General features: G+C 45.6%; 1 protein-coding gene across 3 annotated transcripts in view; it reads right to left on the bottom strand.

Moving 5' to 3' along the window:
• The window catches only part of FZD3 (frizzled class receptor 3), a 43,597-nt gene extending 31,602 nt beyond the window's left edge, over positions 1 to 11,995 (bottom strand). For 2 of the 3 annotated variants that reach the window (XM_078862742.1, XM_078862740.1), the window contains exons 1-2: positions 11,956 to 11,995; positions 5,270 to 6,239 (exon numbers count right to left, since the gene is read on the bottom strand). In XM_078862742.1, coding sequence (XP_078718868.1) covers positions 5,270 to 5,470 — 201 coding nt within the window. In that variant the 5' untranslated portion in view covers positions 5,471 to 6,239; positions 11,956 to 11,995. Of the gene's footprint in view, positions 1 to 5,269; positions 6,240 to 6,640; positions 6,664 to 11,955 lie in introns of those variants that run through there. The other variant, XM_078862741.1, reaches the window with a different exon arrangement.
• Positions 11,996 to 16,761: the final 4,766 nt, after the last annotated feature.

Raw genomic sequence — 16,761 nt, forward strand, 5'->3', positions numbered from 1 at the left:
CGTGGAATTCATTAAGCTTATGAACTGACTCTTTCAAGCACGGACACAGCACGCTCCGCCGGTTTCACTGCCCTAGAGCAGGACAAAAGGACGCAGTCTAGGGCCCCTTTGCCTCCACCCTGAACTCAACACACCCACACACGAGCACGCACCCACACACACGTTCAAGAACTCGTACACACATGTGCACGCACTTACATGTGGAAAAGCAAAGATAAAGATCCCCCCCCCCCTGTATAGCCTTGACAGACTGGTGGGGCAAGTGCTGTTCGCGAGTAGCACCTATGAATTCTAGATTTGAAGCTTTCGTGACTGCAAGGATCCATATTCTTAGTTTTTTCGGTAAAGTCACGTAGGCAAAAAATGCAATAAAAATTAATAAAAATAAAGTATTTTTTTTTAATTAATTTTAATTTCATTTTTTACCTATGTGACTTTACCGAAAAAACTCAGAGTAAACACCTATGAAGGCCGGCAAGGCACACGAGTGGGTGCCGGCCGCCTTTGACTTACCAGTGGCGATGTTTACACATCGCACCAGGTACTCATTTGAGGCTGAGCCAACCTAGGGGAGGCTCAGGACCAGTTGAAATAATTGTCACTGGTGTTGGCCATGAGCGGGAATCGCTAACCACTGCGCCACCGCTCTCCACTACACATGCTCGCACTCAATCACGCGCACTCGAACCTGCAATGCAATGGTCGGTTTGGTTGCGTTCCCGATATCCGGATTACTCCAAAGAGTCCAGAAATCAGGCCAAGATGCGAAAAATTTCGGGAGATTAATGCTTTGATTTGGTTCCAAAACAGTAGGAAAATATGAACTCACTGGTAATTATGTCACTTATATTATGTCACTTTTACCACCAAACGTGGTGTCCGTCTTGTGGCATTTGGCGACGTCATTTTTGGTAGCATGGAGATACATTACACTATTACATGATGTAAACGAAGTGGAAATTATCCTTAAAAATCCCAAAAACCAAAATGTTTTAATCTGAAATTAATCCGTCATAGGTGGTAACCGCCAGAAACCAAGACACATCTCTGTGTTATACTAAGAGAGAAACAACCCTGAGTTGCGCTATCCAATTATTCAAGTAGCCGATAAGTATACCGATTATTGGCTCAATTGATCGGTATACTGATCGTGTGCTGCTGTACGGGAGGTGAGGGGCGGGGCTCGGTGACACAATCAACACCATTATGGGGGGCGGCTTGCAGGAGGGTTTCTCGCTTTCAGGAAACGGGATGTGGGGGCGGGCGTCGTTTATAATGATGCCCCGAGAGTGATCGGCCACAAAAAGTAGCCGATTAATCGACATCACGAACCAATCTTCACAGCTCTGTTAAACACCAAAACTATCAAACACCGATACAGAGGCAGACCTCGATCCCAGTTAGGTTTATTGAAAATGTAAAGTTTGACGTAGAAAGATCAAGGAATTAAAAAAAAAGATAACACCACTTGAAAGGATACTGAAACACGCGGGGCATTTCAGAAGCTCTCACTGGCTCGTTGTGGGCACTGAGCGGCAAACCTAAGAGCCCTGGGACGCGTTGCATCCTTCTGAAGTTGCCAGGGCCATGGTGCATTAAGGGCTCTAAGCAGCAAAGGGGGAATTAAAAAAACGGGCTGCAATGCTCGAGTCAAGACCGCGGTGAACACGCCCAGACACGAGCCCAGACACGAACGGAGCCTTTCCCACACTACATCAAACTTATCCGGGGCTGTTCAGCTCAAGATACAAGCAATTAACACCCAGTCTTTAAAGAAAAAACCATACCCACGCATACAGTGCCGTACAGGACAAACTGTGTTGACTTTACTCCAAAGTGTTATTCATTTATCGACCCTGGATGGAATATGCGGCGAGTCAACCCCGACCAGGATTTGAACTCGCATTACTACGCAGGTATCATTCGACAGCACGCCTCAGTAATTTCGCTGGAGCAGTCAACACCTGATGACGGTTGCTTGTGTTGCTTCCGAAACGTCATGATTTAATTGATTTTCTCTTTTTTACCTACGTGACTTCACCGAAAAAACCAAAGAGTATGGACCCTTGCGGTCACGAAAACTTCAAATCTACAATTTCCACAACAGTCAGGCCTTATAATAAAAAAACCCACGGCAATGAAAGGCGACCCTGGAACATTATCCGGGAAAGGAGACAAAACACAGGATCTGGGGGGCTGACTGGAGCGACTCTGCGACAGGTGAAGTGCCTGCTGTTAACCCCGCCGACCCCACGGCGTTTTTTTTACCGGAATTACTTGGGCCGAGGCCCCCCCCAACCCCCGCGACACTTCCGAAGCCAAGCCCTGGCTAAGCCCCAAAGCCATCGTTTGTGAGTGTCAACACGAGGTCGACTGACCCACATGGCGAGGGCAAAAGGGCTGGAGCTAGATTTTGCCACCTGTCCTGATTTTCTAACCCCCCCCAGGATCATCCTCTCGTCAAGGTAGCTTCCTCGGGAAATCTGCAAGTCTCCTTGGAACGTCGAGTGGCATTTTTTGGCAAATTGGTTGACAACACAGCGCACTCGCGACCACGTATTTCACAGGCAGTTCTCACCTCTTCGCAGTAAACGCGAGATAGATCTTCTTCCCATTATACATACAACTCAGTTGATTGTAAATCAGGAGTGGCAATCCTTGCCGGAGCACGACAGTAGGCAGCTCAGGGTCTCAACCAAGTGCCACCGTTCGGTTGGATGCTAGAGGCATGTATGGACAGAGAAATCTCTATCATGCGATTTGATGTGGAGGGGAGGGGTAAGGAGAGGCAATATGGAGAGATTCTGTAATCTCTGCTTATCACTGCAAATAATGCTGCTCATCTGAACAAAAGGCTCGGAGATAATGTACAAAATTTAGCCACCGCTTCCGGGTGACACTTCATAGCCGTGGATACGTGCAGACAACCGGATAAATGTGGGGCTTGTGGAAAACTATTCGTGCAAGCAAGTGCTCGTATAAGAGAATGGACTGGGTCACTAACTCTTATCAGCATTGACAACAGGCGAAAGCATTTTCGCAAACAATAGGATTTTGCAAGGGTCACTTGCGGGGTGCGGGTAATAGTAATATCCGGATAATAGGTAAACGGACAAAAGGAGTTCCACTGTATTTGAACGAGCCCAGCACAACAATAAAATCCACTTGAAGCCACCTGATATGGCAACACACTGCACACGCCAGCCGGCACAACGTGACACCTTTGCAGTCTATTTATAGAGACCCACGATAACAAAGCAAGTGGCTCGGATAGCAAATGGAGCATCCCTTGCAGTGTTCTGCTTGCCTTGGTGTTCATTCCCAAGGCTCAAGCACTGGACTCTTTTTGAGCCAGGAAAAGTCTCCATTAACCAGAGCAATTAAGGGAGCGAGGCTTAACTGCACATTCCCCCCCCCTCCTTTCGAAGCCACTCCCGGCAGCACCACTGGTCAGACCGGCAGCCAAAACAGAGCTCGTCAAGGAAAAAATCTCACTTTAGGGAGTCCTCTGCCCTTATTGAGCCACAGCGAGACGTGCTGATCAAGCCACGCGGTTCTTAACGCACGAGGATATTTCTGACAGAGGAGCACGGATAAGAGAGGTACGATATTTTGTCAACCATGGCCACACCAGCGATTGACGCTCCTCCCCGCTCGCAAGCGCTTGCCATGCGACGGCACGAGCAAGTTTGGCGATCCAAGATATCCTCTGCAGCAGTAGCGACTTAAGTCAAAAGGCTTGTGTCCCCATCACAGCTAGCATCCATTCCATGCGATTCAGGTGTGAATGTGCTTCTAGAAATCAGCCAGCAACAATGTGAATTTTTTTGGATAATTTGTTTTTAAGATACTGGGTAATTGACATGGAAAGACCAACTCCGTGAAATAAAAAATTAACCCGTAAAAACAAAGTTTTTCACTATAAATCCTTTATATGCGTGGCGGCTAGAGTCCTCTCGTCCTCTGGCTTGAGATGGCTGCCACCTATGGGTCAGATGATTGTCTGCCAGCATTAAGCAATTGGTAATTAAATATTAAAAAAATTTTCCCTAAATAGTGTAACATTTTAGAAAAAAAATTTCACGAAAATTAATTATCACGCACAACGAGTCTGTGTGGAAAATGTCAGCTCGATTGGATCACGGGAAGTGGGTTAAAAAACGACCGAAAGATTTGCACGGTCGAAAGCAAGCAAACAAGCACGCAAGCAAGCAAGCAAGCGAACTTAATATAAAGGATTTAAAAAATGAGACTGACTTGAGATCAGCAAAGGCTACAATTCACTGCTGTACGAAGGCCTCGCCAGGGCACGTCAATCGTGGGGTTAGATTTACCATACTTCACCACAAAGGTCGGCCATGCAGGTCATCTATCTAATGAACGCTTCAAACAAGTACAACAACACATTTTAATTATAAGGTCCGATTCAATCCGGCGACTGAATCTTTCAGGTCTATCGGTTGTCAAATACATTGCAGCATTATTCACTTGCGATCATGTCAGATGTAAAATAAGTATAAGTGAGGATTCCGAGCAGAGTGCACATCGGTGCCTACCATCAAATCACCCAAAACGTATCCAAACTTACCAGGCCTCAGAAGTCAAGCAGCGATGAGCATGGACGACCATGGGATGCCAATAGGGCCTTAAGGTCACGTGGCAGGCAGCAGAGGACAGTATAAGAATGGGTTTTACCCTTTCTGTTTCAAAGACAATGCATATGCTACCAGCGCATGTCTTTTTGTTTGCATGTTCACCACAGGTATATGTGGTTAATGCAGACAAGATTCCTTGCAAAAGGTTTCAGTTAGGTGTTTTAACATCTCAACACCTGTTTTATTGCCAGAAAGGGAAGTCCCATGATGTAGCAGAGGACAGTGCAGAAAAATAAATGTCTTGCCCTAGATTTCTACACAACTACATATATGTATGCAGAACTTCTTTCGCACCGTACGTAGCCAATCGTGATAATCGTAGGTGCGGGGGAATGACAACAAACTAAAACATCTCCTATGCTCCCTGCCGCCTTCACTAAACCCGCAGTGACCAGCGTGGTAAAGTACGGTTAAATAATCCTCACGACCGACACAGGTGTTGTGGGGGGGGGGGGAGCCTCACCCAGCGGTACATTGACCAAAATGACGGCGCATGCCCATGCTCGACTTGCTGGCCACCCTCCACACGCAGCGCTGCGCTCTGTACCCAGAGCCACGAGTGCGTGCCGAGATCTCAAGCGCCTGCCTCTGCCCGTACACGCGGGCGCGATTACCTCCATGGCGACGGCGGCGGTCTGCTGGTCGTAGTGTCCCAGGAGGTTGGGCATGAAGGTCATGTTGTAGGGCAGCTCCAGGCAGAGGCGCAGGCCGATGGGCTCGCACACGAACGCGCCGTGGACGTGCGAGGAGACCGCGTCCGGCCGGCAGGAGACCAGCGCCAGCAGCAGCATCAGCCGCAACGCTGTCCGTTCCATGTTCGTACGTGCGGAGTGCGTGGTGGTGGTGGTGGAGTTCTCTGAATTCAACTCAAGCCGCGGGCTGCATCTCCCAGCGTGAACTGTGTGCAGAAAGCTGTCCGTGACAGGTCTTATTTGTTATTTATTTATCTTCCTTGTTGACCAAGGCTGGCCTCATTGAGTCTCAAGACTCATTTTTAAGGAGGGGTTCGGTTTTGGAATGTTTGAGTAAGTCTTTTTTTTCTTCGTTTCTTCTGTCTTGCATGTGTGAAGACGCCACAGGGCAGGGAGAAACCCCAGGCATTCGATGAGCGAGAACAAAAACACTCGCACTCTGCAGAGATTAGGTTCGAGTCCTACTTGCTGTCCTGTCGTCGGCTGGCACCTCGAAGCCTCGGGGGCAGGAGTCTCAAGCGCACTTCATCTCTCGAGCTTTGCAGGCTCATGTTCCAACCCTATTGTTTGTGTGCGCGAGTGTCAACGTTCAAAAGCAGATATGTGCAGCTCGTATCTTCGCCTTCAGATGTTAATGCAGATTGAGAAGCTCACCGCTTGTAAGCCAGCTTGTTTCCATGCCCGAGCTATCCAATTTAATTTTGTTTTACAAAATGTAACTTCTGAAAACGCGCGTCGCTGCTGGAATCCATCAGTCTGCTCGAACATCGAATGCTTCCCCCTCCCCAAGGATCATCAGCGGCGGTTCATTTATCATCCGCAACAAAAAAAAACAAGCTTCTCACGTTTTCAGAGCCCTCCGGGGCATCATCCAAAGACCTGCACAGCAAGACTGCAGGGGGAAAAAAACAAAACACACACACACGAATGGCATGCATTGAAACGCACGTTATACATGACATATCCATGACACGTTATACATGACATATCGCCACCAGTGTTCCTCCCCGCAGGCTGAGCGGCATAATCTATAGAGTGGGTTTTCCTGAAAAATTGCAGTCCTCTTTACACGCCAAGGCATGTCTTTCCACGTTTTGCCAATTTTTCTCTGTTCAAGACTAAATGGGATTCGTTACATTCCGCACTCGCATAATGATGGTGATGTGAATTGGAAATCTTTATGTCAATGCTGCGAGTCGTTTACTTTTGGGGTGGCCACGATGCATGGACTGATTAATCGATACTGATTATTAGGCTCAAGATATACATGCAATAAATCACATGCGGACTTACCAATGTTTTTTTCTTTCATTTCGTTATATGTTGTATGCACCAGGATCACGTCACCCACACAAACATGCAGCCACTGGATGCCCCGGTAATTCATAAAAAAATAAATGAACAGGGTCAAAATCACGGACCCTTACTGTTCAGCAAGCATCAAAGTGCGTGCAGGATGCAGCGACTTAATTTGAAATTTTTCAAACAGAGCAGATTGGCGAATGTGGAAAGACGTACCCGCGGTTTTGCCGCAAGAACTGGCGTTTGAGAAACCGGATCTAGAGCACCACACCACGGACTACAACACTGGGTCACTGCCAGCGAGCGATAAGGCTTACTTATTTAATGAACTCGCCAGCATGGATGCCTGGCACAGCGGGGGGACATTTCCTAGATTCACTTGTTAAAGTTTTTGGCACCGCCTAATAACAACGTTGAAAACTTTTTATTTTAATAAATCCGCTCGGCGGCGCATGTGTAAAACAGGTGCATAATTACAGCGCTTATCTCGCTGGGTGGTGTGTTGTCAGCTAACCTTTTGCAAAGCTCGGATCGTTCCAATATCGTGTATTAGTGCCGGTTAGTCAGTTCAGTTCCGGAGCCTCTATTTATGCCATGAGAAATTATCTCAACGGCGAGAAACTCGCAGAGACACAAAAGGCCTCTTTTGTGCAGGAGATCTGAGATGTGTGATATCTGCCAACACAATTAAATTCTACCTATTGGCTAGACATGTGACGATTCACCGATTACAAGGTATTCCTTAGGCTTTGTTAATTCACTGAAAAGGGTCAGTCATGGGGGGTAGTTTGACCTTACTTCACTATGCTGGTCACTGCGGATTGCAAAAGGGACAGCCCAGGGCCAATTTGGAATATCACTCACCACCGATGTTAGCCGTGGCTGAACATTCAACTCGGACCGTTGGGCTTGTCGCGCAGTGTGCTAACCATTGCACCACCTCTCACCCCCGTTGACATATTAATCCAAAATAATAAAACTAGCCACAGCTGCAGTGGTTCCCTCGTACAACACGAGCTTTACAACTGTCTTGTGCAGTCCATAAACACAAGTTGAGTGTTTACCGGGTGTGGGTGTGTGTGTGTGTGGCATAGTGACGGGGAAGATGAATTACAGCACTATCGTTTTTGTTTCTGGAAAAAAATAAAATCCATTGAGCATGCCCAAGAAGCTTGAACCCATAGCACAATGAAGCGTTCAAATGACCTTTGCACCTCTCAGACAGAGGAGAAAAACCGACACCTCCCCCCACCCCAACCTCCAGGTGAGTGGAGCTCAAGTGATCCTGTTCGGGCTTAGGGGAGTTTTTCCCCAAAAAAAAATAAAACCCCAGGTGTGGCCACAGCGGCTAAATGAAGCGTGCACACTTTGCTTTGTCAGAATAAAAATGGAAAGTGTGAACTCTTCCAATTACCGCACCCGGATTTTCTCCAACCCTTGGCACTCGACGGCAAAAACCCAAATTCCTTATTGGAACGTGAACTGTTGTTTTGTTACCCTACTCCCAATTCAGCGGCTTTTCATAGTGTATTTAAAAGTAAAAGAGCACATTACCGCCTGCCGCACAAACTCGGCCAATTTAAACGCAGCGCTGTAAGCCAAGTTGTGCAACTTTAGGTGCACGTGAGCCTACGTTGCAATGTTGACCTTCCGACCCTATACACGTACATAACTTGAGAGACTAAAAAATTAACGTTGACAAATTGTTCATCTCAATACAGGTGTGGCAGCATGCCCCTGCACAGTGTTGCAGTGTCTCCCCTCCAACACCAACCCATCGTGTTACAACCTTCCAAGTGAGCCCGTGCCCTCTCCTGTATGTATGTTGAACTTCTTTATCACCGTACGAAGCCAACCGAGCTAATCAGAGGTGCAGGAAAAGAACAAACTCAACACAAAAAGCAGTTCTGAACAAATTACTTTTTCAATCCGTCAGTCTGTCAGTCACTCTGCTGCAGCAGCAGCAGCAGCAATAAAGCCACACTGTCATCCCCACGGTCTCCTTGACCCCCGCCAGGTGCTGTGTTAGTCTATGAGTCATATGTGAGTCTATGGGTTCTATGTGAGTTTTATGGGTCCCATGTGAGTCTATGGGGCCTCAGTACATGTACGAGTCTTATGTGCGCACTTTGGTCCTTTGTAAGTTTTCCAGGGCCCTATGAGAGTCTGAGTCTTAAGTAGGGCAATATGTCACATGTTAGACTGTGGGTTATATGCGAGTCTATGGGTCTTATGCAAGTATATGGGTAATATATTATTCAATGGTTTCTAAGTAAGTGTATGGGTTTCTATGTAAGTCTATTGGCCCTATGTCAGTTAATGGGTCCCATTGTCAGTTAATGGGTTCAATATCAGTCTGTTCGTCAATAGCCTATATGCGAGTCTATGTTAGTGAATCGGTTATGTGCGAGTCTAAGGGTCCTAAGTTTATACTCGTTGGGTCTTTCGGTAAAGTGCTTTGCAAGCCAAATGGTCATTACGTGATATATGTAATGTATGGATGTTATGCTTCCAATGCCAGTCTATAGATCTCTATGTTAATCTAAAGATCCTAAGTTTGTTTCAGGATGCTATGCAAGTCTATGGGTCCAATTGTAACGAGAATATGGCTCCTATATGAGTCAATGGGTCCCCTACTACTCTATTGATCTCTGTGTAAGTCTATGGATGCTATGTACATCTATTCAATCTATGTTAGTGTGTAGATCACGACATTCCTCATGCCATGGTCGATAAAAACTGTAGACCTCCAACTTATTCAGGGCAGAGTTATGTATCACAAAGCTGACTCACACCCAAGTCACCCTGGTTTCTCTCTCTCTCCCACTCAATTCGTTGCCCTTGCCTCTCTGAAGCCATTTTTCCCACCCCCCAATCTCCGAAACCGACAAGGCGTCATCCCAAGACAGAGAGGGTAGGCGGCCACCACCTGAAAACCCTGTGGGTCAAAGTTCGATACCCGGTAAACACGGCCAGTCTCGGTGACATAACCCATCGTGCTGCGCGCAGCTTAAGAGGTCACCCATCTCCAGTTCAAGTTAAATTATTTCAAGTTCATTTATTAGGTATAGCCCTGTGAGCCATTCGGCTCTTGAATCGGGTGCAACCGCAACAAACAAAAAACATGAACAAGAAAACATCTAAAAGTGATAATTGTTTTTTTTACCTTTTAATCTGGCAAACAAAACTGACACCTTTTTTACGAGGAGTCATGTTTGCATAGACCACAATACCTGCAATCATAATGCAAAAAAAAAACATAACTCTGATAATGTATGCACTGTCCTTGACTGAACTTCAAGGACAGTGCAGACATTATCAGAGAGGTACGGGGTGGTGGTGGCGGAAGAGAACCCCACGATCCGGGCTCGGATCACATTCGCCCACGATGTTAGCCGTGGTTGGGAGATGAACCTACGCGGCCAGGTTAGGGGTACAGCGAGTTAACAACTCAACACCGGCAAGGCACTGCAGTATTTTTCTGAGGCAGTAGTTGTGTATGGAAAAACCCATTTTGTAGGGCCCTTTACACGGGGCTATTTTCACACACACACTAAATAAAAAACCTAGCACCGTCTACAATTAACTAATTAATATTTTCGTCATCACGGTCGCTGCGAAGCAAGGCCCCCAAAAGAAGACCCCCAAAAAACTCCACAAGCCGACCACAGCAACGTCCAGCAACTTTTTAAAGTTGCAAATTGTCCCCGAACTGTTCAAATCGTGGTAGAGTGACAATTTAAAGACACATCTTGGCGCACACACACACACAACACAACAAAAAAATGTCTTATCTTGTAGCACCCACACGGGCAAAGGGCTCAAGTTTCGCCAGGTCGTTCGGTTAATTGCCAAAGGAGGGTTGGTGGTACAAAACAAATACTTTCAGGTGACTTTTCGAACGCGGCAATCGTGAATTCGCGTCCGGTGTTGTGGAACTGATGGACACAACAGGAATGTGTTTTTACTAAAAAAAAACATTGTGCTCGGGGGAAATGCATGAATACACGATGCCCATGTGACATAAGTATAACACACTTAGTGCGTATACACACACACGCACGTATTATATAATAAAACACGGGCACATGCGAAACAAATACAACGCAAAGGTTGAGAAAAACAGAACACATCAAACACAGAATAGAAACATAGTTGTATACAATAGCAAAGACTGTACATATACAGTAGTACACATATACAAGACATATATACACACGCGTTCCTATGTTTATTTACTGGACGTCTGTGAAAGAGCTTCATAGCTCGTCGGATTCCTCCAGAATAAATACATATTCTGATTCTGTACAACACACAGACAGGAGGATACACACATAGAACACACAACTTAGAACACATAGAATACATAGAAAACACACAGATGGCACGCTGAACACACGCCTACATAATAAAGTAGAGCACACAAACCACACACGTGTACAATACAACCATCCCCATCACATGCGCTGACGACACAAACACAATCAGCAGTCGTGTTAACGCACGTGCGTTAACACGTGTGTTAATGTTGACACACGTGTTAACACAGGTGTGTTAACACACGTTGTTTTAACACACCGTGTGTTAATGTTGACACACGTGTTAACACACACGTTGTGTGTACGTGTTCCAAGTGTGTCTCTACCTCCGTGTGATATTGACAGGCCCATGTTTGTTGTCCACAGTAAGTAGAGTGGGTCACGCAAGATTCGCAACCCGAGTTTGATTCCCACTCACGGCCAACTTCAGTTGACGATAATGATTTCACTCGGGTCCTGGACCTCCCCTAGGTCGACTCGGCCTTAAACCATTCGCTGGTGGCGGTGTAGCATCAAACAAACAAAAATCAGTACCGGAAAGACAAAGGCGGCCGCGTCTGGTGGTGCCGTCGACCCATTGACCCCTCCAACCCCCTCGTGTGCCGTTCCGGCCTTCATAGGTGCTCGCTAACAGCACTTGCCCCTACAGTCTACTTAGGCTACACGTGGGGGTCTTTGTCTATATAGTACTGTATGTGTATATAGTATGCATGTGCTACACACATATATATAGTCCACTGCTGTGAGAACGCGCGCGCGTGTGTGTGTATAATACATGCGATACGTCCGCGTACCTCCTGCACAATGCAGTATGTGCGTGTACTGTGGTGTATGTACGCTTGCTGGGTGAACGCGCGTATGTATGTGTGTGTACAGGTGTAGTACGCGTGTGTGCAGCCAGTATATGTGTGTAGAGCGTGTAGATGTGTACGTATCGACACACACACACAGACACACAGACAGACACACACACAGACAGACACCGACCTCGATCTTTCCCCCTTCGTTCGCCTCCGCGTCTCAACAACGGCGATGCGAAGAGGCGAAATCGCAGCGTGGCGAGGGGGCGGAGCTTGGGGTGGGAGGGGGCGGAACTTGGGGTGGGAGGGGGCGGGGTTAAAGGTGGGGCATGATAGAGGGGCGGGGTTATGATGGGGCCTTGGATGGGGCGGGATTAAGGGCGGGGCCTGATTGAGGGGGCGGAGTTAAATACGGGCGTGAGGAAGTGGGCGGGGTTAAGGAAGGGGCTTTATTGGTACATGCCCCGCCCATTATTTCAAGCCCCACCCCCGTTTTTTAAACAATGTCAACACGAAACAACAGCACAACAACATTCCGTCCATAGCAAACACACACTGTGTGTGCCTTTAAAATATACATACATAACCTGTATGTAATAGGAGACGTTTCGGCCAATGGCCCTTTTTTCTTCTTAGCGCAATCTGGTTTCACACCCACACACGAACATCAACCGGATTATAAGACGCACTCTACACACACCTACGGGATTATGATGCCCCCTCCCACGACACCGACCAGATTATAAGACGCACTCCACACATACCGGATTATAAGACGCAGCACACACCTACCGGATTATAAGACTCACTCAACACATACCGGATTATAAGACGCAGCACACACATACCGGATTATAAGACGCACTCCACACACAAACCGGATAATAAGACGCACTCCACACATACCGGATTATAAGGCGCAGCACACACCTACCGGATTATAAGACGCACTACACACATACCGGATTATGATGCCCCCTCCCACGACACCGACCAGATTATAAGACGCACTCCACACATACCGGATTATAAGACGCAGCACACACCTACCGGATTATAAGACTCACTCAACACATACCGGATTATAAGACGCAGCACACACATACCGGATTATAAGACGCACTCCACACACATACCGGATAATAAGACGCACTCCACACATACCGGATTATAAGACGCAGCACACACCTACCGGATTATAAGACGCACTACACACATACCGGATTATAAGACGCAGCACACGCATACCGGATAATAAGACGCAGCACACCCCTACCGGATTATAAGACGCACTCCACACATACCGGATTAAAAGACGCAGCACACCCCTACCGGATTATAAGACGCACTCCACACATGTCAGATTATAAGACGAACCACACACACACATACCGGATTATAAGACGGATTACACACATACATATGTCAGATTATAAGACAAACTCCACACATACATATCGGATTATAAGACGCATCACACACACGCCTACCGGATTTTAAGACGCACCCTAATTTTGTTTAAAATGCTGGGAAAACAGTACGGCACATGCATGGCCACTGTAATCTGTGTTTCAATCCACTGCTGGATGAGGGGTTCCACACTCACGCCATGCCGGCAGTTATAGTTAATTGGCCCATACTTTAATTCTAGATTTGAAGCTTTCGTCACTGCAAGAATTCATACTCTTAGGTTTTTTTCGGTAAAGTCACGTAGGTAAAAAATAATGAAAAAATAATAAAATAATAATAAATGAAAATACCTCAATTAAATGTTATTTAAATTAGTTATTTTCATTTATTAGTAGGTAAATAATAAAAATAAATAAATAAAAATAATAAATGAAAATGCCTCAATTAAATGTTATTTAAATGAGTTCTTTTAATTTATTAGTAGGTAAATAATAAGCAGAATAAAATAATAATAAATGAAAATACCTCAATTAAATGTTATTTAAATTAGTTATTTTAATTTATTAGTAGGTAAATAATAAGAAGAATAAAATAATAATAAATGAAAATACCTCAATTAAATGTTATTTAAATGAGTTATTTTAATTTATTATTATTTTATTTTATTTTTAACCAATACGTGACTTTACCGAAAAAACCTAAGAGTATGGACCATCCTTCACCACGATGCTCCATGTGGTGTTGGGGAAGGTGGGTGGGATGGTGGTGGTGGTCAGTGCAGATCAACACAATTGACTTTGCTGCACCGCCCTCTACTGCTCCCATAGCCTATAACACCTATGTTGGTGCATTGCGGTCACATCAAAGCAATATCCAGGCTCAAACCTGCTTAGCTTTCCAGATCTGACGAGGTAGGGCACATCTGGCCACATGCAAGCGTGTGTCGAGTTAGGCAGAAGCTAAGCAGTTGTGTGCTTAGGGTCGTCCATAAATGACGTCACGCGATTTTTGACGATTTTCGACCCCCCCCCCCTTGTCACACGGCGTCACAAATAGTCAGACCCCCCCCCCCCTCAAATATGACGTCACAAAGCTCTGCCCACCCCCCCCCCCAAAAAAAAATAAAACATGCTTCAAATCGCTTTAAACTATTGTCCTTGTAGTGCGTATTTAAAGTGCCGCTGCACTCTGATGTTGTAGGAGAAAACATGTATTAAAAAGTCTATTTAATTAAGTAGAACGTGTTGTCTATGTTAATTTAAAGTTGCGCATTGTGATGTGACGTCACATTTTTCACCCCCCCCCCCCTCGTCACACATCGTCACAAATGTCTGACCCCCTCCCCCCCCTAGATGAGTGACGTCATTTATGGACGGCCCCTTGGATGGGATACCAATCACAAATAATTCGGGTGTTATAGGCTTAAGCGTGGTTATAGCTACATTGACATTGTCAGCAGAGTGCAGTGAAACACAGACCATCGTTGTACTGTATGTCTATGTTCCCACGTCTTCACCCGCACTGATCAGCATGGCCAAGTATGGCCAAGTCATTCTCATGACCCACACAGCTTGGGGAGGCATTCATCCAGCAGTGAATAGATCACGGCTGATGCTTCTAATAAAATAAATCAGAAAGCTCGGTCATCTTTTTAACCAGGTAAGAGATCAAGTAGAGCAGCGTGATGATAATGTTAATAGATACCTAGATTTAATTAAGTAATCTTATCAGCGACGCACTGTATCATAACTTTAAAGTATATATATAATTTTATATGAAGCTTCAATGCAACGGGGTATATCTGAAAGATAAAAGCCACTTTCTGTGTTGGGTTGCAGCTTCATAAATCCTAAATGACCACTGAGAAGTAAAATGGCAAAGTGTTATTTATGTTGGCCTGGCCAGCCCTCAGGCAGACAGATCAATTATTTAGATTCATAAGAAAGCACTATTGCCTCTGGGGAAGTGGTGGCACTACTATAGACCTGGCATTCCGAGTTCAATTCCTGGCCACGGCTAACATGAATGTCACCCCCTCTCATTATACCATCACACTGCAAAAAGAAGCAGAGTTCTTGTGCCATTGGGGAAAATCCATTTCTAAGCATTGTCCGTGGCAATTATTACGTGATGATGATGGTAGGCTGAATCGTGCTTGCGACTGGGGATTGAACCTACAATTTTTCATCTCTGCGTCGGGGTCAAGCTAATATCCACAGTGGCATGTGGATGTCATGCAGCACACACAGCACACAGCCTCTTGTAGTAGCTCAGCTGGTTAAGTGCTTCACAGCTAGTTTTGTTTATTGACCTGCCACCGATCGATTTTTTACGACTTTGAGAAGCAAGTGGCACACTGTATTTTTACGTCAGCAGATTTACTGCATTTTGTTTATCAGCACCAAGGCATTAATGTGTTGCTTACTAATGCACATGGCTTGCTGTTGATATACGCTTCTGATGTTAGCACGACCAACACCCGTGATGTAAGAATTCACGGTTTGTAGTCCTTTTGGTCGGTCATGGGCGTTGTTTGACCATACTTCACCATGTGGGCTTAGTGAGGGTTGGTCAAAGTTGAGGAGGCACCTAGGACCGGTTCAGGGGCGCCGCGGTAGAGAAATGTTCGCTCATTCGCATGGTATGAAGGAGGTCGTGGGTTCGATCTCAACCCTGACGATGCTGTAGATTTGGAGTGTGCATGTTTCTCTCTCTCTCTCTCCCCGTGGTCGCGTGGATTTTTCTCCATGTCCTCATGTCCCCCCCCCCTCGCATTAATAAACATGCGTTTACAGTATTTGCCTACTCTAAATTTTCACGTGATAAACCACTTCGTTGAGCTATCATTTGCGGTCAGGTCGCTTCTGAAAAGGGCTATACAGCTCAGTGGGCCTTACCTGCCATTACGCAACCGTTTCCCAAACCTTCCATTTGAGCTCACTTAAACCAAACGCACGAGCTCGCACAACCCCATCGTGACATTTAAACACTTGTGAAATTATGCAAACAAAATCAAGCTGTTCATGCAAATGCCCATATTTGTTTGGCTCCATTGATGTGCACGGTACAACCAAATGATGCAATACTAAATGAGGCTATGTTTTAATTACTGCATAAGTCTAATAACGAAACGACGTGAAACCGTAAATAGTTATCATTTACAAAAAAAATAACAACGTATTTGAGACCCATAAGGTTGTAACCCATCCAGTTTGGCGGCTCATACAAATGTGTGTTGGATAACATTCGCCTTGAGTACTGAAGGTCCATAGGTTGACAGAGAATACAATTCTGCAGAGGGATGCGCGTTTGTCAGTTCATTTGTTAAGTGATTTGTGGTTTCGCAACTCACTATGTATCAATGTGCATCAAGATATAGATCCTAATTGTCCCAGGCGTTGTGCATAGTCAGTGTCTAGTTTCATAAACAACATCTTTAGTAAAATTTTCAGTGACACACGATTGGAAGTGCGGCATTTCCCTTGTTTTTTTGCAGTGACTTCTGATGATTTTCCTTTAAATGGAAATGATATCAGGACAATATTTCATCCGAAAATTTTGACTTCTGAAGGGATTTTTGGGA

This window comes from Lampetra fluviatilis, chromosome 14 (assembly GCF_964198595.1).
Source record: "Lampetra fluviatilis chromosome 14, kcLamFluv1.1, whole genome shotgun sequence".
NCBI lineage: Eukaryota > Metazoa > Chordata > Hyperoartia > Petromyzontiformes > Petromyzontidae > Lampetra > Lampetra fluviatilis.